At 44.4% G+C, this 26,635-nt stretch overlaps 1 protein-coding gene across 3 annotated transcripts in view; it reads left to right on the top strand.

The window, feature by feature from the left end:
- The window catches only part of LOC137624301 (sorting nexin-32-like), a 116,551-nt gene that overhangs the window by 17,705 nt on the left and 72,211 nt on the right, over positions 1 to 26,635 (top strand). For all 3 annotated transcript variants that reach the window (XM_068354881.1, XM_068354879.1, XM_068354880.1), the window contains exons 4-8: positions 4,856 to 4,955; positions 6,700 to 6,793; positions 9,267 to 9,435; positions 10,821 to 10,948; positions 11,505 to 11,681. In XM_068354881.1, coding sequence (XP_068210982.1) covers positions 4,856 to 4,955; positions 6,700 to 6,793; positions 9,267 to 9,435; positions 10,821 to 10,948; positions 11,505 to 11,681 — 668 coding nt within the window. The remainder of the gene's footprint in view (positions 1 to 4,855; positions 4,956 to 6,699; positions 6,794 to 9,266; positions 9,436 to 10,820; positions 10,949 to 11,504; positions 11,682 to 26,635) is intronic.

Consider the following 26,635-nt stretch of genomic DNA (forward strand, 5'->3'; position numbering starts at 1 on the left):
TCAGGAACCAGCTGCACCCCGGGAGAACGTCCACGCATCTCCCCAGGAAGAGATTCCTTGGACAGGAGACTTAGCTGCCAGTCCGCAAGGAGGAGACCAGTAGGAGTCTGAGCATACCTTCTGGCAGGTCCTGAGCCTGATAAGGCAACTCAACGGGTTCATGGACCCCGTGATCGCCCCTCGAGAAGGCAAGGACACGGTCCTGGACCAGGTGTACGGTACTCAGAAGCCCCCCAAGGCCAGCGCGGCTCTGCCCTGGTCCCAAGGGTTGAAGAGTGCCAGAGCCAGGGCCAATGCTCAACTCGCGGCTCTCGCTTCCTCCAGTTGTTCCTCTGCTGGGAGCAAACTCCTCCCACCTCCTCGTCTCCAGCAGAGGAGGTATTTTGAGATCTTGGGGGAGTCTAGTCTCGCTCTTCCTCTCCATCATTCCGTAGAAGAGCTTGCTAAGGGAGTTCCTCTCGAGAAGCTCTCTGCCCAGCAGGTGAAGGTCTCGGCGTCGGACATCCTGAGCCATGAGAAGGTCGCGAAGTGCGCCATGCAGGCCACTTCGTGGCTGGATATATGGCTAGGGTCTCTGGGCATCCTATTGCGCTCCGAGGATTTGTCTAAGGAGGCCAATAGGAAGGCCCTGGAGACCTTCCTACTCTCGGGCACCCGCTCCATCGAGTTCCTGGCACATCAGGTTACCACCCTATGGGCCAACTCGGTATTGAAGCGGCGTGATGCGGTAACCGAGAAGTTCCACCCGAAGGTCCCCGTCGTGGATGTCTGTAGGCTCAGGCATGCTTCCCTCCTTGGGGGGAATCTGTTAGAGCCTCAGGACATGGAACGAACAGCTGAGAGGTGGAGGAAGTCTAGCCAGGACTCCCTCATCCATAGGGCCCTTACAGCTCGGCCCTATAAGCCTCCAGCTCCGCAGCAACAGCAGCCTCGCAAGACACCAAAGCAGGCACCGGCAGCTAAGAAAGTGGTGTCTAAGCCCCAGCCCTTCACAGCCAAGGTCAAGAGGGGCAGTAAGTCCTCCAGGGAAGGCAAGACTCCTAGAGGGGCCGGCCGTGGCTGCAAACGCTAGGAGTGGCAGTCCCCTCGCGTGTCCACTTGTGGGGGGATGCCTTCGAAGTTGCGTGCACAGGTGGCAGCAACATGGGGCCGATGCTTGGACGATTTCTGTGATCGGCCAAGGCTATCGCGTCCCGTTCACAGCATCTCAACCTCCCCTGACAGCGAATCCAGTGTCGTTGAGCTCCTATGCCATAGGAAAGGTAAAGGGGCTGGCCCTTCGGGCAGAAGTCGAGACCATGCTCAAGAAGGATGCTCTCCAGGAGGTCGTCGACGGCTCCCCAGGCTTCTTCAGTCGACTCTTTCTTGTAAAGAAGGCGTCTGGAGGCTGGAGACCTGTCATCGACCTCTCGGCTCTGAACAAGTTTGTCAAGCAAACTCGGTTCAGCATGGAGACAGCGGACATGGTCTGACTTGCGGTGAGACCTCTTGACTTAAAGTGCACACTGGATCTAAAGGACGCGTACTTCCAGATCCCAATCCATCCGTCTTCCAGGAAGTACTTGAGATTCAGCCTAGACGGCAAGACCTACCAGTTCAAGGTGCTGTGTTTCGGTCTCTCCACAGCACCTCAGGTGTTCACCAGAGTGTTCACCCCGATTTCATCTTGGGCGCACAGGAACGGCATCCGTCTCCTTCGTTATCTGGACGACTGGCTGATCCTAGCAGACTCGGAGTCGACCCTTCTTCGACACCGAGACAGGCTTCTGAGTCTTTGCCAGGATCTTGGGATCGTGGTAAATCTCGAGAAGTCCTCTCTGCAGCAGTCCCAACGACTGGTTTATCTAGGCATGTTGTTAGACACCAATCTCCACAAAGCCTTTCCATCAGACGACAGGATAGCAAGGCTGAGGAGGGTGGCGGAACCCTTCCTCAGGCGAGAAGAGCTTCTCGCCCAATCGTGGTTGCGTCTCTTAGGTCACCTGTCCTCCCTGGCTCGTCTGGTTCCAAACGGCCCCCTCAGGATGAGATTCCTGTAGTGGCGGCTCAAGTCCCGGTGGAATTAGTGATCCGATTCCCCGGACGTACAGGTCCCGATAGGATCTTTGGAACAGGCAGACCTGGTCGACGAGAACCTGCGAAAGGGAGTGGATCTTCTCGTCTTCCCCCCGGAATTGACACTGTTCTCGGACGCGTCAAAAGAAGGGTGGGGGGCGCACTTTCTGAACCAGAGGACCTCAGGCCTTTGGTCAGAATCAGAAAAGTACCTGCACATCAACCTGCTAGAAATGAAGGCCGTATTCCTGGCTCTTCAACAGTTCGAACGGACCCTGGCGGGTCACTCCGTGGTGGTGATGAGCGACAACACCACGGTAGTGGCTTATATCAACAAGCAGGGAGGTACTTTTTCGCAGCAGCTATCCCATCTTGCAATAGAGATTCTGAGGTGGACCGAAGTCCACTCGATAACACTATCAGCTCGCTTCATTCCTGGCAAGAGGAATGTGCTCACCGACAGTCTGAGCAGGGCTTCGCAGATAGTGAGTACCGAGTGGTCTTTGGATCCTCAGATAGCCAACAAAGTTCTGACTTTGTGGGGTTCCCCGACCATGGATCTGTTCGCGACAGCTTTGAATTTCAAGCTGCCTCTGTACTGCTCCCCAGTCCCGGACCCCAAGGCACTCTGGCAAGATGCTTTCCAACAACGGTGGGACAGCATCGACGTGTACGCCTTCCCACCGTTCTGTCTGATGAGAAGGGTGCTCAACAGGACCAGACTATCGGTCAACTGTTCGATGACTCTGATAGCTCCGCTATGGCATCACGTGGAATGGTTCCCGGACCTTCTGCAGCTCCTGACGGAGCTCCCGAGAGAACTTCCTCCACGACACGAGCTTCTCAGACAACCACACTCCAACATCCCTCAAAGGCCGTGGCCTCGCTTCGCCTTCATGCCTGGAGACTGTCCAGCGTCTCCTCACGGAGAGAGGCTTTTCGCAGCAGGTTGCGGAGAGAATGTCTCGGCACCTGCGGAAGTCCTCCGAAGGAGTCTACCAGGCGAAGTGGAGAGTCTTCTGTGGTTGGTGTCGTGGGAGGGGTATCTCTTCACTCGATGCCACTATTCCAGCAATAGCGGAGTTCCTCGTGTATCTGCGGGAGGAAATGCGCCTTTCTGTCTCAGCAGTGAAAGGCTATCGCTCAGCCTTAAGCTTGGCTTTTCGGCTGAAAGGCGTGAACATTTCTTCCTTGCTGGAACTCTCTCGACTCATACGTAGCTATGAGCTTACCTGCACCCAGTCGGAAGTGAGACCTCCTCCTTGGAACGTGGTTCGGGTTCTCAGGGCTCTTAAGAGACCTCCCTTCGAACCATTACGCCAGGCCTCTGATCGCCACCTGCTCGCTTTGGCTTCGGCCAAGCGAGTTAGTGAACTTCGTGGTCTCTCGTACGACATCGCCCATTCAAGGGGATGGTGGGAGGTAACGTTCAGGTTCGTCCCTGAGTTTGTTGCCAAGACTCAGAATCCTGGAGTGCCGGATCCACGATTCGACTTTCAGGATTGCGAGTCTCCGTTCTGTAACAAGCGACCCAGACCAGCTACTACTATGTCCAGTGAGGAGTCTGAGGTATTACTTGAAGAGAACAGCTGCAGTTCGTCCTCAAGTGCGAGCATTGTTTGTTAGCACAGGCAGGACGAAGAGGAGGGTCACCAAGAATACCATCTCGTCTTGGATTCGAGGGGTTATCTATCACGCCTTGAATCCAGACCCTCCTCCGTCACGTCGCTCTAGGGCACATGACGTCAGGGGCATTGCTACGTCCCTGGCCTTCAAGAGAAACTTCTCTGTGACGCAGGTGCTTCAAGCTGGGGTCTGGAAGCGTCAGACGACCTTCACAGCCCACTACCTGCAGGACGTGACCCACAGGAGCCTCGATACGTTTTCTATCGGCCCTGTGGTGGCTGCACAACAGCTGGTCTAACCTCAGGATCCTTTATGGACAAGTAGCAGTAGGTTGAAGGCGTTGTTACCCGGTTTTAGTCTGCGTGACTGAAAGAGTATGTCTGACCCTTACTTCTTTCTTCATTCTCCCCTCTCTTGGGGAAGCAGCATACTGGTCCTCGCATAGCTGACCTCAACCTCTGCAGGTAACCCATGCTTCCTTGTGCTCCTAGTATTAAGCTTAATACTGTCGCGTCCCCCTTACCCTGACGAGGTGGTATTGGGAACGTCCTATCCTAGATTCCTATCTAAAGGTCTCAAGGTCAACTTCATAGGACGAGTCACACTTTCCTCCACACACAACTTATGTAGGCCACTCGTTCCTAGCGAAGCAAGGAAATTGTGAGGTGCAGGGGCTCTTTCTCTCAAGTGCTACTCACTGAGGGACGGAGTCCCCGGGCAAAGCTGAAGTCAGTAAAGCTGGGGACTTTCCACCCTTCCTAAGGGGTAAGTCACCCAATGTAAATAGCGGGGTTTGTATTTCGGTTACGGAACAAATGACAAATTCGGAGATAATTTGTATTTTTCCTAACCATACAAACCTTAGCTATTTACACATATTTGTCCGCCAGCCCTGACCCCCAAGTCAAGTCCTACCTCTAAGTGAAGTGAAGCAAATCACCGGTGTGTGGGATGGGAGGGGTAGCAAGCTATCCCTTCCCCTACCCCCGCTAACTAGCTCGGGGGTAGTTAACCCTCGTTAAAAACTATTGGCTCGTCATTTCAGCTATGCTAAAAGGTAAACCCCCAATGTAAATAGCTAAGGTTTGTATGGTTAGGAAAAATACAAATTATCTCCGAATTTGTCATATTAAAGTATTCAGATATATCTACTGTTCTTATTCTAAACTTTCAGACCCATACACTGCCGAAGTCCAGTCGAAACGGCTCATGGGAAAGGAATCCAAAACGCTGATTGCTGATGAATTTCATAAAGATTGCCATCAATTACAAAAGTAAGTATTTGTTCCTTCCTCCCATTAAGAAATTAATTATAAAAAAAAGTTCTTTTTGCTCATTTTTCATTTGTGTGCCCTTGCTTTCTTGAACTTATCATGGAGTCTAGGTCTTCATCTGCTTCCCCTTTCCTTGATGTCTTCATCCTCCTACTTCTACTTTTACTGCTTAAGACCAACTGTTCCCCAACCCTAAACTGTGTCCAAACCATCTTGTTCTTTGAGGTCTCAACCTTTTTTCCTTAACTTCTAGACCACCCAAAAATTAAGAAGTTAGTGTCAGACAGCCTTTGCAGGTTATAGAATCTGGGACTTGATCCTTATTAGGTGGTTAGTTTCATGTAGCCTACAGTACCATAATTTATAAACATTGTAAGCCAAATTAAATTGCTTTGGCTTTGGGCAGGTGGACTGACAGTGTTCTCGGTTGATTGTTAGCTTCTTGTTCCTACTCAAATACAAACTCTCACTCTTTAATAGGATTATGCTTTCAGTGGAATTGGATACAGCTGTTTAAACTTTTCTCTAATTTTTGAAGTTGTTTCAGAGGTTGTTTCTGAAGTGTCTATTCCAGAACCTATTTTATTTATTATAGTAACTACTCGTCTCTGAGAAAGCTTTGAAATGTTACTGGATTTGTCTGCTAATTTTTACTCGTGTTACTAATGAGGCTGGCAATCCTTAGATATCGTTATATACCATTGGCACTGCTCTTCTGCCTTCGGTATCTTTCCATTCCCATAAAGATGGTAAGGACGTATCGTCTGGTTGTGCTCTCTCCATGCCGTTCTTGGGACGTCTTCAATGGAGCGTTGTCATTGGTCTGAATAACACATAGAAGGAGAACTTCAAGTTCCTCCTCCACTTCTTCCCTTGTATTCACACTGCTGTTCTGGATAGAGAAGTTCAAAGACTAATTGATACGAGTTGCATAAATGTGACTCCTACTGTTTGCCTACCCGTCAGAGAGACATTACTGCTCAGGCGTCCCCTTGATTCAACACAACACAAAGGACTCCTGTGCGTGCCCTCACCTGTTAGGTCATGCCCACTAGAGCTCTCCTGTTCTCGCTAGCGCAAGATGCCCGCTCACCTGTATGCACTCTCGCATCTGTTTGCGAACACCTGCCTGTTTGCGAGCCCTTGCCCGTTTGCATACCCTCATATGTTCGCACATCCCCACATCCCCACAAGCGCTCTCCTGTGAGCAACCTTCTTCTGTGAGTGTACCTTTGCCATCTAATAAGTGCAAAAACTTACAAGTTCTACATATGCTAGCACCCTAGATATACCTGAAGGCTTCACTAGCTCACCTCTCGCAGGATTCCCACAGATGTGTTCTGGAAGCTTGCCATGCGCTGGATCTTTACTCGCTAAATCTTCGCAAGCTGATACCCCAAGAACCCTACGCGTGCGATGGATCACTATGCCCATACGATATTCCATGTGAGATCTTAGGATTCTTCAAGACTAGGTAACAGGGAAGATGTCTTCGAAGACGTCCAGAAAGATCGATTGATAGTGTGAGATAGAGATCATTCCTCTCAAGAAAGGGATCGTAATACATTCAGGACATACTCTTATTAAGGAACTCTAAGTTTGTATAGTTAGGAAAAATAAATTACTTTTAAAAATTTTCATATTTTTCATCTGTACTTTAGTGTACAGCTATAATTTTTGGATAGTTTTCTATTAATTGCCCTGTTTTGGTTGTCATTTGACTATTTTTTTTTTTCTATTTCAGATATTTGGAGCTACTTTTGAGTCATCCAGTTCTGGGAAAAAATGAAAGACTCCACAAGTTCTTGACAGTCAAAGAAGCTCCACCGAGAACCAAGGTAGATTTTAGTCAGCTCTTTTGTTTCTATGGTATCGTAAGGGTTGGCTGAAGAAGGATTTTGGTTAGGGTTTAGAATTAAAGGTGAAAAGAAGTTGAATGGTTGAAAGCAATAAAGCACTGTGTACTCCAGTTGCTACCCAACCTAAATTTCCTTGTAGAGAGTTTAAAAATAATTTTTTACTTCTGCCAACAAAGTTTGAAGGAGGTTATGGTTTACCCCCTGTTTGTGTTTGTTTGCATGTGTGTTTGTTTGTGAACAGCTTCCTGGCAACAATTTTAATTGTAGAGTAATGACACTTTCAGGGATTAACTGTTATGTGAAAAGATGGAAATGATTAAATTTTGGAAGGTCAAGGTCAAATTCAAGTTTACGGTCAAGCAAAATGTCCAATTCACGTCATCAGCCATAAGTTTGGACAGCGTTGTCACAGAGACCTAAAACTTGGTTCATATTTGAGTATGAAAATCCATGCCAATTAATACATGTTAAGGTAAAGGTCAAGGTTGAGCAAAAGGTCGAGAAATAGGCTGCCGTGGTGGAGGTCTGTGCTCTACTGAGTGCCACTCTAGTTTATAGATGACCTCATTACTGTCAATTCGCAGACTTAATTAACATTCATTACTTATTAATTTCATTCCCAAAGACTTTGTAGGTCATAAGAGTATCCGAGTGAGACCTAATATAAGCAATATTCTACTTTTGTGATTTCTGTGATGTTACTCTATATTGTATAAAATCAATTTTACTCTCCTCTTAAAGCTGAATACATATACATTATATATACTGTATATATATGTATATCGAAAAGAAAATATAAATACAAAACAATAAAATTATGAACTGGAAATTACCAAGAATGATGCAACCGAACATTAAGTTATTCTGTAGTTGAAATTTAGATAATGCTATTTCCATTATCAAGAAAGTTTGAAGGCAGTGGTTTACATTTTATTGTTATTTTTATTATCATTATTATTATTATTATTATTATTATTATTATTATTATTATTATTATTACTACTACTACTAGCTAAGCTACCACCCCAGTTGGAAAAGCAGGGTGCTATGAACCCAAGGGCTCCAACAGAGAAAAATATCCCAGTCAGGAAAAGAAATTAATAAACTACATGAGAAGTAATGAACAATTAAAATAAGATTTTGAAAAAAACAGTAACATTAAAATAAATCATCATCATCATCTCATACGCCTATTGATGCAAAGGGCCTCAGTTAGATTTTTCTAGTCATCTCTATATTGAGGTTTAAAATCAATACGTCTCCATTTATCATCTCCTACTTCACGCTTCATAGTCCTCAGCCATGTAGGCCTGGGTCTTCCACCTCTTCTAGAGCCTTGTGGAGCCAGTTGAAAGTCTGGTGAATTAATCCCTCTTATGTCAGCCTATTCAACATAAAAACATTTGCTGCAAGTTTGATGATGAAATTTGATGTACTGCTTATGAAGCAATCTGGCCTACTAAATAAAAGAAGTAATTGATGAATTTAATATTTCTCCTTTTATTGGATTTTCTTTGTACTAATTGCTGGTGAACTGTTTTTTAGAATATTTATTGCGTTTTTATGTTTAGAGTTTATCATATAAGGTCATCCAATTACTAACGTGTGTTAGTTTATCTTTCTTTACTAATCCGTTTCCTCATGATGATACTATTTTCATATAACCGTGCTTTTTCTTCTCTTTGAATCTTGAAACTTCATACAGTATTTTCTTATTGGTAGGGACTCAACATTTTATTTGGTGAAGCCAGTTGTCAAAGTCAAATACTGGTCAATTTTCTATTTTAATTTTTACTTGAATTAACTTTCCAACTGTAAGATATAAATAAATAGAGTCTGTCTTTTTGTTTTTGCACAAATTAGTATCATGACTTCCAAAATGGAAGAGACATTATAAGTAAATAGAGTATCTTTTTGTTTTGTACAAATTCATCATCATCATCATCATCTACGCCTATCGACGCAAAGCGCCTCGGTTAGATTTCGCCATTGGTCTCTATCTTGACCTTTTAAATCAATACGTCTCCATTCATCATTTCCCACTTCACACTTCATACTCCTCAGATATTTAGGCCTGGGTCTTCCAACTCTTCTAGTGCCTTGTGGAGCCCAGTTGAAAGTTTGGTGACCTAATCTCTCTTGGGGAGTGCAAAGACCAAGCCCAAACTATCTCCATATCCCCTCACCATGATCTCATCCACATATGGCACTTGAGTAATCTCTCTTATAGTTTCATTTCTAATCCTGTCCTGCCATTTAACTCCTAATATTCTTTTGAGGGCTTTGTTCTCAAATCTACAAAATATGTTGGATATTGTTTCATTAGCATACCACGACTCATGTCCATACAGTAACACCGATCTCACTAAACTGATTTATAGCCTGATTTTTGTGTAATTTCAGACGATTTGATATCTAAATATGTACAAATTTGTGTAATTTCTTCTTGCAGGTGAAGAAGGGTATAATGACCAAGCTCTCGAACAGCCTGGATTTCCGAAAGTCGTCCTATCCTGATTGCGAGGAGTTCTTCCAGAAGGAGAGAGACTGGGTGGCAAAATACCATCCAGCTATCAACAATACCGCTGAGGCCTTCAACAAGATTATTTGTGCTCAGTATAGTAAGTGTTTTTTTTTTTTTTTTTTTTGGCCAATGAATCCTCTATGGATTTAGTCAGTCAATAGAAAGAGAACATGATAGAATGTTGATAGTAAGTTTAGCTTGGCTCAGCATCTGTATAACTGTCCAGTTTTACATAAACCAGAACGTAAAAGTTACAATGACGTCTTGTCGGATAAACATAAAGTTAAGCAGTTATCAAAATGGGTGAAATTACTCAACTCAGAATAGCCTAAAAACAACTCAAAATTAGAGCTCTGATAGCCTATTAGAAACATACCTGCCTGCTAGTCTGTTGGATGGGTGTTCAAGACCCGCATGAACTCTTATTGTTTCTTGTACTGTCTGCAACCTCACTGTCCTTGTGAACTAAGGATGGGGGTTTCGAGGAGCTTATAGGTCTAGCTGCTGAGTCATCAGCAGCCATTGCCTGGCCCTCCTTGGTCCGATCTTGGGTGGAGAGGGGATGGGGCACCATTAATATAGATATATGGTCTGCCTTTAGGACATAATCCCTGTCCCTTGCTTCTGCCATTCATGAGTGACTTATGAACCTTTAAAGGTCACTCGTGAATGTTAGAGGCAAGAGACAGTGACTATTTATATGGTCAGTGCTCAAGCCCCCTCTCCCTCAAGCTAGGACCAGAAAGAGCCAGGCAATGGCTGCTGTTGATTCAGCAGGTAGACCTATAGGCTCCCCAACCTCCCCTCACTGGCTTGCAAGGACACTGAGGTTGCAGGCAATACAAGAAACAATAGAGCTCAAGCGGGTCTTGAATCCCCATCCAACAGACTACCAGGCAGGAATGTATCTAATAAGCTACCACAGATCTAATCATGAATTGTTTTTAGGCTGTATCAAGTTGAGTAATTTTACCCATTTTGATAACTTAAGTGACCTTTTTATGTTGAACAGGCTGACATAAGTCTCATTTCATAGTTTATGTATGAAAGATCTTTTTTAATATTGTTATTGTTCTTAAAATAATTTATATTAATTGTTTATTTACTTCTTTTGTAGTATATATATATATATATATATATATATATATATATATATATATATATATATATATATATATGTATGTATCCTTATTTTCTTTACTCACTGGGCTATTCTTTTCCCTGTTGGAGCCCTTGGGTATGTAGCATCCTGCTTTTCCAACTAGGGTTGTAGCTTAGCAGGTGATAATAATGATAATAATAATAATAATAATAATAATAATAATAATGATAATAATAGATATATTATTTGAAGGTTGTGGTTATCATCTTCATTCATCATTTCACCCAGAGTTGCATCAGACTTTGTTAGGATTTTCTTTCCAGGATGAAATCCTTCTTTGCATTTTTTGTAATATATTTACTCTTTTTCTGCCCCCCCAGGAGTAAGTCACCAACTAGAGCAGTTAGTAACAGCACTTAAGCAGAGTACTATGCCTAATAGCGAACTGCATAATAAACAGTTTAACATCATGGATATACTTTTCTACGACACTATAGATAACTTGAAGGTTAGTAAGTCTTTGAACTTTTATATGCATGAAATAGGCTGATTTGTTAATAAATCACCTGAAAATTAGGTTTAGGTAAATTTGAAGACATACCATATGGTATTACAAATACTGGTGCTGTTTTGGTATGCGATCTCATTTATGGCGTAATCTCAGAAATTATTATTTTGCTTTAGTATGCGATCTTAATATTTTCAATAGGTAAAAAAACAAGAATGATAGAAAATCTAATGGTTTTTGCTTTGCCGTATGCTTGCTTCGCTTGCGAAAAATTAAAAAACATCAAGCTCCGTATGTACTGTACCGTACTGACAAGCGGTAATGTTGAACATGCGCACACTAACATCAATGAAGGATATAATTATTCCCGGCATATATTTTTTTTTAAAAATCTAATGGTTCTTGCTTCGCCGTGAAGTGAAGTGAGATCGCTACTATCAGGCGAGATCGCATACCAAAGCAAAAGCACGACTTTGAGATCGCATACCAAAACAGCACCGAAATACTATTAGGGAATATACCAGCTATTAACCACACAATTTCCCTGCTCTTTTAGGGTCAGCTTGAAAAAAAGACGGCCAAAGAGGAGATCATGTTAGGGTCTGTCCTTAACCTTTGGAGTAACTACATAGACGCCGAAAACAACATGCTTCTCGACCGTACCAGTTTGATGGTGGACTACCAGTCCTGTAACCGAGCCCTCGACAAGGCCAAGCCCAACAGAAAGGAAGCGGTAAGTAGCGCCCATCCTGAAATTCATACATATGTGGTGGTCTATGTGGTAATGTCCCTGACTGGTGACCTCTAGACTGGGGTTCGAGTACCGCTCAAACTAGTTAGTTTCTTTAGTGGTTGTAATCTCACCATCCTTGTGAGCTAAAGATGGGAAGTTTTGGGGAGCCTATAGGTCCATCTGCTGAGTTAATCAGCGTCCATTGCCTGGCCCTCCGTGGTCCTAGCTTGGGTGGAGAGGGGCTTGGACACTGATCATATGTATATATGATCAGTCTCTAGGACATTGTCCTGCTTGCTAGGGCAGTGTCACTGTCCTTTGCCTCTGCCATTCATGAACGGCCGTTAAACCATTAACTTTTGTGAATGTTTTGCTTTGGCTTCATTTGCCGTGGGTAGTTCTTAGCAAGAGCGTTTTTTTTTTTAAATCTGCAAGCTTGCAACTCGCAGAACTCAAAGATTCGGAGTTGAGTATTTATTCATGTTGGTTTTGACTTTAAGGAATTTCAGGTAGTAAGATTAAGATAGACATGAATTACTCATATCGTGAAGGCGTTTCCACAACGTCCCTCTTAGAGCTGTTGATAGCAAGGACAGCGCTTTATACAACTGTTGTATCAAGACTAACTTGTTTTCATTAAGATGCGCTTGATAAAGAACAATAGTTTTCATGATACATACTACACGGAAGTAATTCATAGAAAATGTGTATGGTCCAGGAAGGGAAAAGTTTAAAAGAAAGAAGAGATGAAGTTGTAGGAACCTGAATCTTTTTCTGTTAGGACTTTGAAGATTAGGGATGGTTGTGCTGATTGTTTGAATGCAAAAGTTGGGGCTAGATCAAAAGATGGTGTAGTTACGAAGTTTGAAATTTCCAATTGTTCCGTAACCGAAATACAAACCACGCTATTTACATAGGGTATTACTTTCGGCGTAGCTGAAATGGCGAGCCGTTAGATTTTTAACGAGGGTTAACTACCCCCGCGCTAGTTAGCAGGGGGTAGGGGAGGGGTGGCTGGCTACCCCTCCCCCCTCACACACTGGTGAACTGACCCTCTTCGCTTTTGGCTCGGACGACGAACGGATGTCTCTGTTCCCGTCCTCACATGGCAGCCATTTATTGTTTTGTCTTTACTTAATTACTTACTTTTCTTGTACTCATATATATATGTAAACATATTTTTATGTTTATGTATATATTTGAGTATAGAAATCAGTAAGTTTCCTTTTCAGTGTTCGTGCTGTGTGTGTGTGTGTGCGTGTACGATATCACCGTGTAGCCGCCGGCAGTCAGGCCACTACGATGTAATTTCATGGACCGCGATCTCTTCCTTGGTCCTTCGGTCGGCTCCTTCCACGGGCGCCGCGGGGAGTCGTCATCGCTGGACTTATTATTTTGTTTCCCCGCTACTCCTCTTTTCCTACGGGGAAGGTGGGGTTCAGCGTAGGAACGCGAGAGTGTAGTTTGACTATGGTTTCTCTCTCTCTCTCTCTCTCTGGAGGTCGTTCACCCTTTTACTATGTTTTCTACATACTACGATAGCTCCTCCATTCGGGTGGAGTTGCTACGCAGTACTTTCTATCTCAATTATATTTTTATTATAAAATCTAATTGTATTTGTTAACTTTTCAGCTTTTTAGAACGTTTCCCTTCGGGGTTTTTCGTTCTTACTTTTAGTGAACATTCTTTTATGAATTGCATAATTATAACTGTTATAATTCTGTTTTAGTTACAGTTCTCGCCCTTCCCCCTTCCCGTGAGTGTAGGTGGGGTTGAGGGCTTTTGCTTGTTATGTAATTCTTGTGTTCTTTTCCCTCGGGTTTCCTTTTCGGAGTCTTCCCCGGGGGAATGAATGTTGACTAATTACTTTTTATTTTCACAGTTTACGATCTGTTTTCCGTTTGCCTAATGTGACAACGAAGCAGAGTTGTCGTGTTGGGACTCGGGGAGTCGGCTGTTGCTGCCTCCTCTATAGGACTTCGTCAGGGGCGTGTCTCCTTCTCCTGGAAGTTCTCCCAAGACAACCGACAGCTCTTCAGTTCATCTTAGAACTCTCAGGAGGTTCCCCTTCTTGGGTGGGTAACTTCCCTTCCGAGGGAGGTTTCCTGCCCAGGTTTGAGTTTCTTTTCCTTTCGGGGGAAACTTCTCTTACCATTTATAATTATGATATGTTCCTGGTCCTCCGGCGGTTTTGCTCTTGGTGCTGAGCGACCGCTTTTGTAACCTTGCTCAAGGGGCTGAGCGGTTACATTCTCGGACCATAGTTTTTGTGCGATTATGCTCCTAGTGCTGAGCGGTCTCACCTGCAGCTACGCTCAAGGGGCTGAGCAGCTGCAGGAGCTCCTCTTCGGAGGTTGGCTTCTAGGTCACTGGCTGACCCTTTGGCCCTATGGGCTCCATTTCAGTCTCTTCTACGAAGTATATCTCTCTCGTTCGCGAGAGAGGACACTCATAGAGACTCCTCTTCGGAGGACTCCTTCTGCTGTTGTTGCTGAAGGCTCAGTCCCCTTCTGGGGGCAGCTGAGCCCTACGGTCTCTCCTGCGAGTGTTCCTTCCCCGGGGGGGAAGTTCACCACAGAGACTCCTCTTCGGCGGTCTCCTTCTGCTGTTGTTGCTGTTGTTGCTGAGGGCTCAGTCCCCTTCGGGGGGCAGCTGAGCCCTACGGTCTCTCCTGCGAGTGTTTCTTCCCCGGGGGGTAAGTTCACCACAGAGACTCCTCTTCGGAGGTCTCCTTCTGCTGTTGCTGCTGTTGTTGCTGAGGGCTCAGTCCCCTTCGGGGGCAGCTGATGCCACGGTCTCTCCTGCAAGTGCTTCTTCCCCTTGGGAGAGTTCACTCCAGAGACTCCTCTTCGGAGGTCTGATGATGGTGCTCCTGCCTGTGGTCGTCTTCATCTTCACCTTCCCCGCAAAGGATCCTCCTGCCAGACCTTCTCCTGGATGCAGATGCGCTATGGGCGCCAACGTACCTCGTTTCTAACGAGCACCGGTCCTTTCGGGGCAAAAGGGCTTACTCCTGCGCGCGAGCGCTTGCGCTCTCCTGCTGTGTTCCAGACTTCTCTCCTGCGATCTCCTGTAGCTGAGTCTCGCCGTAGATCTCCTGATCGCCAGCGCTCACCTGCGCCTCTGAGACCTTCTGTGCGCCAGTTCTCTTCAGCTCGCCTGCGCACTTCTGGACGCCCTTTTCCTGCTACGCGCCTTGTGCGCCAACGGTCTTCTGTACGCCCACGATCGCCTGCGCGCCAGCACACTTCTGCGCGCCCTTTGCTAATGTGCGCAATGCACGCCAACGTTCGCCCACGATCTTGGGATCTAGGCACAGGCAAGGAGATTGTTCCTTCTTTTTACACCCATGATCGCCTGCTCGCCAGCGCACATCTGCGCACCCTTTCCTGATGTGCGCAATGCGCACCAGCGTTCTCCACGAGCTTCCAGATGGGGGTAGAGGCGAAAGAGATGATTCCTTCACCTCCTCGCCGACGATCTCCTGTGCTCTTTCTTTGAACAAGTCTCTGAGCGCCCGCACACCCACGAGAAGTCTTCTGTACTCGCCCACGAGCGTTCGCTATTATGCGCAACCTCACCATCTGGTTCTACCCCTCGCTGATATCTTCTGGCCGCGCAACCATGCTCCATCGATCTCCTACACGCCAGCGATCGCGCGCGATTCTTCGCCTGCCCGCTAGCGTTTTCAACGCGCCCACGCTTCAGATTGCCGTACGCGGCCACGCGTTGGCTCTCTTGTACGCGGTCGGTCGCTACGCACCATCGCTCGCCAACGCGCCATCTCCCGCAAAGAACCATCGCTCGCCGATCGCGCCATCGCACCATCGCTCGCCAACGCGCCATCGCTCGCTTACGCGTTTTCGGTCTTCCGACCGCGCGCGCATGCACACACGTGCACACATGTTCGCCCGCGCGCGAACCAATGATTGTACCATCGCGCGAGCACCAAGGGCGATTTCGACCGCGATTCCCGTCGGGTTTCGCAACACGGGCAACCTGGCAAGTATTTCTGGAGCGCATACATTCAGATCATCATAGTCACAATCTTCACCTCGTAAGCGCAGAGCATGACACGTATAAGAGCAAGAAGAATCTTCAGAAGAGTCTGGGTAACATTCTTCTCCCTTTTCAGGCAGGCCCCATCTTCCCTCTCCTCAGGATCGCCCGATCCCCTTCCCTCCAACGGTGGCTGCTGACACTGCCTCTGTCAGTCAACAGAGGGGATACTTCGAGATCATGGGGTAGGCTGATTTAGCTCTTCCTCTCCACCATTCCGTGCAACGGGCCTTCCGGGGGCTTTTTCCCTTGAGAAACTCTCCGCCCGGCAGGTGACATTCTTGACTTCTTGAATCTTGAACCTGGAGGAAGCAGTAAAGGGTACCAGGCAGGCCACCTCGTGGCTGATCGTCGAGCTTGAGTCTCTGGCCATCCGGTCGCGACCCGAGGTTTTATACAAGGAAGCTCCGGGAAGGTTATGGAACTTTCCTCCTCTTGGACACGTGCACCTTCGTTTCCCGACACCAAGTGTCGAACTTGGGAACAAACTCGATGTTGAAGCATTGAGATGCAGTGACCGAGAGGTTTTCTCTCGAAGGTCCCTACCGTGGATGTCGACAAACCCAGACATCCTTCCATCCTTGGAATGGGCTTGTTTCAGCCCAAGGACAAGGAACGAGCGGCTGAGAGGTGGAGAAAATCGTATCACGATTCGCTCCTCCAAGGCGCTTACATCCAGTCCCTACAAGCCTCCAGCGCCTCAACTTCAACAGCCTCGTTCAGCCTAGGACATCAGAACTGGCACGGGCAGCTAGATAAGGTGTCTATGCAGCTTCCCCCCTCCTGTCGGGGACGAAGGGCGAGGAGTCCTCCTGGGAAGGCAATAATCCTAGAGGGGGTGGCTTAGGCCGCAAACGCTAGGATTGACAACCCCTACCTGCGTCCCCCAGTGGGGGGGGGGGATGCCTGGGTTTGCGCCTTCGAGTGGCAGCAACTCGGGGCCGATTCCTGAACGATCTCCATGATCAGCCGGGGATTTCGTGTCCCGTTTCGTAGCATCTCTACCTCCCCTGTCAGCGAATCCAGTGTCGCTGAGCCCCTATGCCATGGGATCGGCAAAGGGGCTAGCCCCTCGGGCAGAGGGCGAGACCATGCTCTAGGAGGATGCTTTCCAAGGTTGTCGGCGGCTCCCCCCCAAGGTTCTTCAAACGACTCTTTCTTGTAAGAAGCGCCTGAAGGCTTAGCTCTTAGCTCTGAACAAGTTTGTCGTACAAACTTCGGCAGTGTGGTACAGCAGATTCGATCAGACTTGTAGGGAAACCACAAGACTTCACGTGCATACTGGATCCGAAAGACAGGTACTTCCAGATCCCAATCCATCCGTCTTTACAGGAAGTATTTGGAATTCAGCTTAGGCAACAGATATACCAGTTCAAGGTGCTGTACTTCGATCTTTCCACAGCACCGCAGACATTCACCAGGAAGCTCATCCCGAATTCTCATGTCCACACAGGAGCGGCATCTGCCTCCTTTGCTTTCTGGATGACTGGCTATCCCAGCAGTTTCGGTATCGACCCTTCTTCGACTCCGAGACAAGCCTCTGGGACTTTGCCAAGATCTAAGGATCATGGTAAATCTCGAGAAGTTTTCTCTGTTTCCATCGCAAGAACTGGGATATCGGACGCGTCAAAGAAGGGGGGAGGGAGGCACGTTCTGAACCAAAGGATCTCAAGCCTATGGCCAGAACTAGAAGGGTACCTCCACATCAATTGGCTAGGGATGAAGGCCATATCCTGGCCTGTCAACAGTTCCAACAGGCCCCGTCGAGTCACTCCGTGAGCGACAACACCACGGTAGTTGCTTTTTTCATTAAGCTGGGAGGTACCTTTTTATAACAGCCTTCCCATCTTACAGTAGAGATACTGAGATGAGCCGAAGTCCACTCAATACCACTATCGGCTCGCTTCATTCCGGACAAAGGAATGTGCTCTCCGACAGTCGGAACAGAGCATCGCAGATAGAGAGTACCGAGTGGTCTTTGGAACCTCCAGTAGCCAACAAGCTCTGACCTTGTGGTCCTGTTCGTGACAACCTTGAATTTCAAGCTGTCGCTGTACTTCTCCCCAGCTCCGGACCCCAAGGCACCCTGCCAAGATGTCTTCCCACATCGGTAGGACATCATCGACGTATACGCCTTGCCACCGTTGGGTCTGAGGGGAAGGGGGCCTCAACAAGACCAGACTATCGGTCAACCTGTCGATGACTCTGATAGCTCCGTTACGGCATCATGCAGAGTGGTTTCCGGACCTTCTGCATCTCTTGATGGAACTCCTGGGAGAGCTTCCCCCACGACAAGAGCTAAAGCAACCACACCACTACATCTACCACAAGCCGTAGCTCCGCTTCCGCTCCACGCCTGGAGTCCATCCAGCATCTCCTCACAGAGAGAGGCGTTCTGCAACAGGTCGCGGAGCGGATGTCTTGACACCTGCGAAGTCATCCGCAGGGGTTCACCAGGCGAGGTGGAGAGTCTTCTGTGGTTGGTGTCGTGGGAGAGGTATCTCTTCCCTCGATGCCACTATTCCAGCGTTAGCGGAGTTATTGTCTATCGGCGGGAGGAAATACACCTTTTGCTCCTGGCGGTAAAGCCTATCGCTCAGCCTCAAGCCCGGCCTTCAGGCTCTAAGGATAGTCCTAGTCCAGAATTCCCTCTAAAGGTCTTCAGGTCGACTGCCTAGGACAAGTCACGCTTCATCCCTCCACACACAAGCTTATGTAGGCCGCACGCTCCTTGCGGAGCAAGGAACTTGCGAGGTGCAGGGACTCTTTTTCTCGAAGTGCTGCTCACTCGGATTCTGAGTCCCCGGGTAAAGCCAAAGCCAGTATGGCTGGGGACTTTCCACCCTTCCTAAGGGGTAAGTCACCCTATGTAAATAGCGTGGTTTGTATTTCGGTTACGGATCAAATGACAAATTCAGAAATAATTTGTATTTTTCCTAACCATACAAACTTCAGCTATTTACACATATTTGCCTGCCAGCCCTGTCCCCCAAGACAAGTCCTACCTCTAAGCGAAGTGAGTCAGTTCACCAGTGTGTGAGGGGGGAGGGGTAGCTAGCTACCCCTCCCCTACCCCCTGCTAACTAGCGCGGGGGTAATTAACCCTTGTTAAAAATCTAATGGCTTGCCATTTCAGCTACGCTGAAAGTAATACCCTATGTATATAGCTAAGGTTTGTATGGTTAGGAAAAATACAAATTATCTCTGAATTTGTCATTTTTTTAAAGAGGAAATGCCGTTTGGGATGCTTATGCCTTTTACTAGTCCAGGCCCAACAAAAACGAGATAGAAAGTAGAGATGTAAACACAGTGGAAGTGATAGAGGAAAGGCTTGAGTTGGGATGAACAAAAACAGAGAATTCAGAATCTTAGCACAAGGAGATAGTCACTGAACCGTGTAATCTAGGGATCTGTCAGGTGTTACGTGGCTACTAGACATGGGTGGTAATCTTCCCTACAAGCTCAACACACAGATAGTGACCAAAATGATATGTAGAAGAGCGAAAGAGAAATAGGTTAGACACAGTGCCTCCTAGACTAATATGATCGAAAGATTAGGTGAGCATGGGATTATGGTTGTCTCAAATTACCATAGATTCGGTTCTGTCGAGGAACTGAAAGGAATTAGAAGACAAAATATGAAGCTGTGAAATTTAAAGATAAATCTTGAATTAAAAGGGAAGAAGAACGTAATTTATCACAGAGTGCACCCAAGATTTAAGTAGCAGATCGAGCAGTTTGAAACTCTGCGATCTCCTCGGGTCATGTTAAGAGACAAACAGATCACTTTAATTGTTGTAAGAAATTTGAGAATGAATTAAGAACACTTCCTTAAAGACATTTAATTTGAATAATTTTTGAACCCTAAGAATTAAGTCTGAACATTATTTTAATAGATTATGCTAGATATGTAGGGATATCTTTACTTGGTGAAAAGGTTTGTGTATTGCCATGATCAGCAAAGCTTTACTAGTCAGGGCTATCCATACTAGGTTGTTTTGCTGTGAGCAATGAGACGAAAATTTCCCATCACCAATCTGCACTGGCCAGCGTGTTGATGAAATCTGGCTAAACTCCAGACATGAATAGACATATCTGAGGCCTTTGTCCTGCATTGGATGAGCATTGGTTAGGTTATTGTTGTAGTTGTTGTTTTTGATAAAGAGAAAAGGACTCACTTGTGAATGAGGAAATTTGGGAGTTGAATCGTCTGCATGAATGTGCATAAAAGAGAGAGAGAGAGAGAGAGAGAGAGAAAGAGAAAGAGAGAGTTCTCTCTAATGGTACATCTCATGTCGTTTACAGTCGGTTCGAATGCTTGTAAAAATAGTGAACCAATTTTACTGCTTCAGTCAGTTGATAAGAGGAGGAATACTGTAATAAAACAATGTATCATTTGATACATTAAGCAAAACGACCTTTGTAATAACCTGATCTCTAATTCATATGAAATCCGACTATTTGTTGACTTTTGTAGCTGGTAATCATAGGCATGGGATTCAGGTTAGGCCTAACCTAGGTCAAAATTTAATAAAATTTCACTGGCAAACAACTTCTTGGAGCCAATTAAGTTTGTAAATTGAGGAACTTCTGTAAATTGAATGTCTTTGAAAATTTTTGAAAAAAGCCATCCTTAGATAGCACAGTTACGAATGAGTAAAGGACCATATTTTAGATTATCAATGACATCTTAAATTACTGATTAGAAGCCAATAAGCTTTCAGAGCCAAGAGGAGGAGAGGCCATACTAAATTTTTTTAATGCGGCGCATTTGCACCGTCTTGCAACGGAGCCCTCTTAGCTCTGAAAATTTTCCTGCTATCTGATTGGTTAGAATTATCTTATTCAACCAATCAGCGAGCAGTAAACTTTTCTGAACTAATAGAGCACCCCTGCGAGCCGGTACAGATCTGCCTTGCTAAAAAGAATTCACTATAGTATATAGAGATAGTAGGTTAGCCAAGGCACCAATCACCCGTTGAGATACTACTGCTGGAGAGCAATTCTAGCCTTTGACTGACCAGATCCTATCATTATTATTACTAATTAAGCTATAACCCCAGTTGGAAAAGCAAGATGATATAAGCCCAAGGGCTCCATCATGGAAAAAATAGCCCAGGGAGGAAAAGAAACAAAGAAATAAATGAACTACAAGAGAAGTAATGATCATTCAAAACTAAATATTTTAAATTTAAAAGTACTACCTTGGATCCATCTCTCTTTGCAGCTCATCTTTAGTTTGCCTACACATACATCGAATAGTCTGGCATATTCTTTGTATATTCTCCTCTTTCCTCATACACCTGAGGGGTTGTTATGGCCTGATTGGTAACGTCTCTGTCTGGTGTTTCCCAGACAGGGGTTCGAGTCCCGCTCAGACTCGTTAGTGCCATTAGTGTCTGCAACCTTACCATCCTTATGAGCTAAGTATGGGGGGGGGGGGTTTGGGGGAGCCTATAGGTCTATCTGCTGAGTCATCAGCAGCCACTGCCTGGCCCTCCCTGGTCCTAGCTTGGGTGGAGAGGAGGCTTGGGCATTGATCAAATAATATATGATCAGTCCCTAGGGCATTGTCCTGCTTGCTAGGGCAATGTCACTGTCCCTTGCCTCTGCTATTCATGAGCAACCTTTAAACCTTTAAACACTAAAGTAACAGAAAAATTCTTCCTTATTTAAGGGGTAAACTACTGCACTGTAATTGTTAACTGGTTACTTTCCTCTTGGTAAGGATAGAAGAGACTCTTTAGCTATGGTAAGTAGCTTTTCTAGGAGGACACTAAAATCTGTAGTCCTGGGTAGTGCCATAGCCTGTGTACTATGGTTTTCCACTGTGTTTGGTTAGAGTACTCTTGCTTGAGGGAACACTCACCCCCCAAAATTCTATCTCTTTCCTTATTTGCTTTCATCACTTGGCTATTTTGCCTGTTGGAGCCCTTGGGCTTATAGCAACCTGGTTTTCTAATTAGGGTTGTAGCTTAGCTAATAGTAATAATAATAATCATAGGAAAAAGGTCACTGGTAGAAATTCTTTATGGACTGAAAGAAGAGTGTTGGATTCAAGATATTTAAGACGTTTGGAATTATGTAAAGGTTTGACTAATTTATCAAATGTTTAGGCAAAAGAATTTTAATGAGAAATAATAAATTAAACAATTAGTTGATAAAATGATCAAAGGACCGAGTCGGCTAATGAGAAAGAAGAGAATATAGAAAAACTCTGAAGGGAACTTAATTATTAGAGACCTTTTCCGACAAGCCGGTCACTCCCCGACCTCCGTATTCTCGCACAAACTTACCTTCATCGGTGTCTTAATTGCTGTCTTTATATTTGGAACTCTATACTCATCATCGTCATCTCCTACGCCTATTGATGCAAGGGGTATCTGTTAGATTACGCCAGTCGTCTCTATCCTGATTTTTAAGAGATATACTGGGGGAACATTGTTATACCGTGAACTTGAAAAAATTCATACAGAGTATTGGTTTACTGTATATCATGAGCTTTAAACAATTTTATTAATTTATTTTTTAAACCTTTTAATCCCTCCTTATTTTGCATTTAGATATTAATGATTGAAAGTTGTGATTGGTTGTAGAAGTTAAAATGATACCAAATGTAAGATTACGTGTATGGTTGATTCATTTGCATTACACAGCGCTGAATGGCCTTTGATGCCCCACTGCTTGGCTTAAGGCCTACATTTTATACTCAATTCAATTCTCCATTCATCATTTCTATTCTATTCACTATTGTTAGGTAGTAGGTTGGCCAGGGCACCAGCCACCCATTGAGATACTACTGTTAGAGAGTTATGGGGTCCTTTGACTGGCCAGTGCTACATTGGATCCTTCTGTCTGGTTATGGTCCAGTTTCCCTTTCCCTACACATACACCGAATAGTCTGGCCTATTCTTTACATATTCTCCTCTGTCCTCATACCCCTGACAACACTGAGATCACCAAACAATTCTTCTTCTCTCAAGGGTTAACTACTGCATTGTAATTGTTCAGTGGCTACTTTCCTCTTAAGGGTAAGGGCAGAAGAGACTCTTTAGCTAAGGTTAGCAGCTCTTTTAGGAGAAGGACACTCCAAAATCAAACCATTGTTCTCTAGTCTTGGGTAGTGCCATAGACTTTGTACCATGGTCTTCCACTGTATTGGGTTAGAGTTCTCTTGCTGGAGGGTACACTCGGGCACACTATTCTAAGTTATTTCTCTTCATCTTGTTTTGTTAAAGATTTTATAGTTTATATAGGAAATATTTATTCTAATGTTACTGCTCTTAAAATATTTTCCTTTCCATTTTTTCCTTTCCTCACAGGGCTTTTTTCCCTGTTGGAGCCCCTGGGCTTATAACATCCTGCTTTTCCAACTAGGGTTGTAGCTTAGGAAGTAATAATAATAGTAATCACCAGATTTAATCGGCTCTTTCCGCTCTTACCAGATTTAATCGGCTCTTTCCGCTCTTACCAGATTTAATCGGCTCTTTCCGCTCTTACCAGATTTAATCGGCTCTTTCCGCTCTTACCAGATTTAATCAACTCTCTCCCCTCTTACCAGATTTAATCGGCTCTTTCCCCTCTTACCAGATTTAATCCGCTCTTTCCGCTCTTGTGCAATCCAGCCTATCTTTATTCTACCTTCCACGTTAAATGGACAAATAAGGTACTAGCTCAATCAACCCATGACTGCGTCTGACCTTATATGTCTTTTGTTCCAAGATCTAAGTTCTATTTGACCTTTCTTTATGAGCCATTACTCCTTTATGGGATTAAAGTGTGACTGTTGAATCTGTTGAGATGAATTCAGAAAGTGTAGCATTATAATAATTGAGGCTGTGAGAAATGGTGAAGTGTGTGTTGGGGTTTTGACATACTGCTGATGCTCCATCAGTGTAATCACATAAAGCGACTAATGAATTGGAAGTTTACTGCACAGGGATCTTTATTAGCAATTCACCAGCTAAACTAACGTGCTCGAGTTTTTAGAATATAGACTATTTTTTTTTCTATGATCAACAATTTTGTCAATTAATTCTGATAATAGAAAACAAATACTTGATGACATAGAGAACAGATAAACCATATATATATATATATATATATATATATATATATATATATATATATATATTACATTATATATGTATGTATATATTTATATATCGTATATATACACATAACGGGATGTATACCGTTCTATAAAATCGTTCAGAAAAAGATATAGATTTTATGTTCTACGTTCATAGACCGATTATTATAAACAAATACAAATTATTTAATATAATTCATTTTTCATCATTTATTAAGAGAGTTGACGTAATTTCATACAGAGCAAAGATTACTTTTTATTTGATTAGAAAATATATCATACAATTATTTTTCTGGTTAATTTTATATGCATGTGCCGGTTACCCTGCTCATAGCTTTGGTTATTTTATTTTTTAATCTGACCTAATGCCCAGATCTTTCCCAGACTTGGGGATGTTTTAAAAAGGAACATTTTTATTAAAATTCCACTTTTCAACTATGAATAATAATTGTAATCTCAGTTTTGTAAAAAGATTAAAATATAAGTAAAATGATGAAAGTCTTGCCTCTCTCTCTCTCTCTCTCTCTCTCTTCTCTCTCTCTCTCTCTCTCTCTCTCTCTCTCTCTCTCTCTCTCTCTCTCTCTCTCCATGTGAAATTGATATCCAAGGGCCCTGTGAAATGTCTACCCCAGTGACCTTTCCTCCCCTCCTGTGAAATTGATATCCATTTGGCCTGTGAAATACCTACCCCAGTGACCTTAACTTCAGTTCTATAAAATTGATACCTCATTGGCATGTGAAATGTCTACCCCAGTGACCTTACCTCCTCTCCTATGAATTGATATCCCATCGGCCTGTGAAATGCCTACCCCTTTGACCATACCTCCCCTCCTGTGAAATTGATACCCCATAAATTGATATCCTATTGCCCTGTGAAATGCCTACCCCATTGACCTTGCCTCCCTTCATGTGAAAATCATACCCCATTGGCATGTAAAATGCCTTCCACACTAACCTTACCTCCTATCCTGTGAAATTGATACCTCATTGGCGTGTGAAATGTCTACCCCATTAACCTTACCTCATCCTATGAATTAATATCCAATTACCCTGTGAAATGCCTGCCCCGTTGACCATACCTCCCCTCCTCTGAAATTGATACCCCATTGGTATGTGAAATGCCTACCCAATTGACCTTACCTCCCCTCTTGGAAATACCTACCTCATTGGCCTGTGAAATGTCTACCCCATTGACCTTACTACCTCTCCTATGAATTGATATCCAATTAGCCTGTGAAATACTTACGACATTGACCTTACTTCTCCTCCTGTGAAATTGATATCCAATTAGCCTGTGAAATGCCTACCCCAGTGACCTTACCTCCTCTCCTATGAATTGATATCCAATTAGCCTGTGAAATACCTACCCCAGTGACCTTATTGGTGCTACTATAGCGTGAGGTCTACCGCCATATGTCGCCTACCCAGGTGGAGGGTGAGGTCTACCGCGTGACCAGCGTCCCGGAGCCCCGCACCTAACTATCGAACACGTGAACTGCCCAAATCCATCAAAAACGGGACCTGTCCACGTGACCTGTCCATATAAAAGGAAGAAAATGGAGCTCCTAAATCAGTTTTTCCCTCGGCCTAAAAGAGATATCAATTGAGCGATCGTGGTTGGGCGCTAAAACGATAATTCTGAAGAGAATGCGAGGTGTTGGTCGTCAGCTGTTCCAGTCTCATCTTGATCATTTTTGCTGGAAGGTGATGAGAAAAAATTCCAATGATCTATTTGTGTCATTCTTAGAAGATGTACGAAGTGTGTATCGCTAGATTAACCTGTTTGATGGAAGAAGAGTGTTTCGCTAGAATAAATGTATGGAAATATATGATAACCTGTTTGATGTAAGAAGTGTGTATCGCTAGAATAAATGTATGGAAATATATGATAACCTGTTTGATGTACGAAGAGTGTATCGCTAGAATAAATGCATGGAAATATATGATAACCTGTTTGATGTACGAAGAGTGTATCGCTAGAATAAATGCATGGAAATATATGATAACCTGTTTGATGTACGAAGAGTGTATCGCTAGAATAAATGCATGGAAATATATGATAACCTGTTTGATGTACGAAGAGTGTATCGCTAGAATAAATGTACGGAAATATATGATAACATGTTTGATGTACAAAGAGTGTATCGCTAGAATAAATGTATGGAAATATATAATACAGGTATGTTTATTTTTACTTTTATTCCTTTTTTTTTTTAATCTAATTAGAAATCCAATGATCTATTTAAGTCATTTCTAAGATATGTTTAAATTAAGTGTTTATTGCTTGAACGAATATATGAAATGTGTTTTATCTATGAGGGACGAATAACTCAGCAGTAGACCTCACGCTATGGTGCTAACGGGAGGTAGACCTCACGCTATAGTGTGGTAGACCTCACGCTACAGTAGCACCACCTTATCTCTCACATGAATTGATATCCAATTAGCCTGTGAAATGCCTACCCCATTGACCTTTCCTCCCCTCCTATGAATTGATATCCAATTGGCCGGGGAAATGTCTACCCCATTGACCTTACTACCTCTCCTATGAATTGATATCCAATTACCCTGTGAAATACCTACCCCATTGACCTTACTACCTCTCCTATGAATTGATATCCAATTAGCCTGTGAAATACCTACCCCATTGACCTTACTACCTCTCCTATGAATTGATATCCAATTAGCTTGTGAAATTCCTACCCCATTGACCTTACTACCTCTCCTATAAATTGATATCCAATTAGCCTGTGAAATATCTACCCCAGTGACCTTACCTCCTCTCCTATGAATTGATATCCAA

Source organism: Palaemon carinicauda, chromosome 31 (genome assembly GCF_036898095.1).
Source record: "Palaemon carinicauda isolate YSFRI2023 chromosome 31, ASM3689809v2, whole genome shotgun sequence".
NCBI classification, from domain to species: Eukaryota; Metazoa; Arthropoda; class Malacostraca; order Decapoda; family Palaemonidae; genus Palaemon; species Palaemon carinicauda.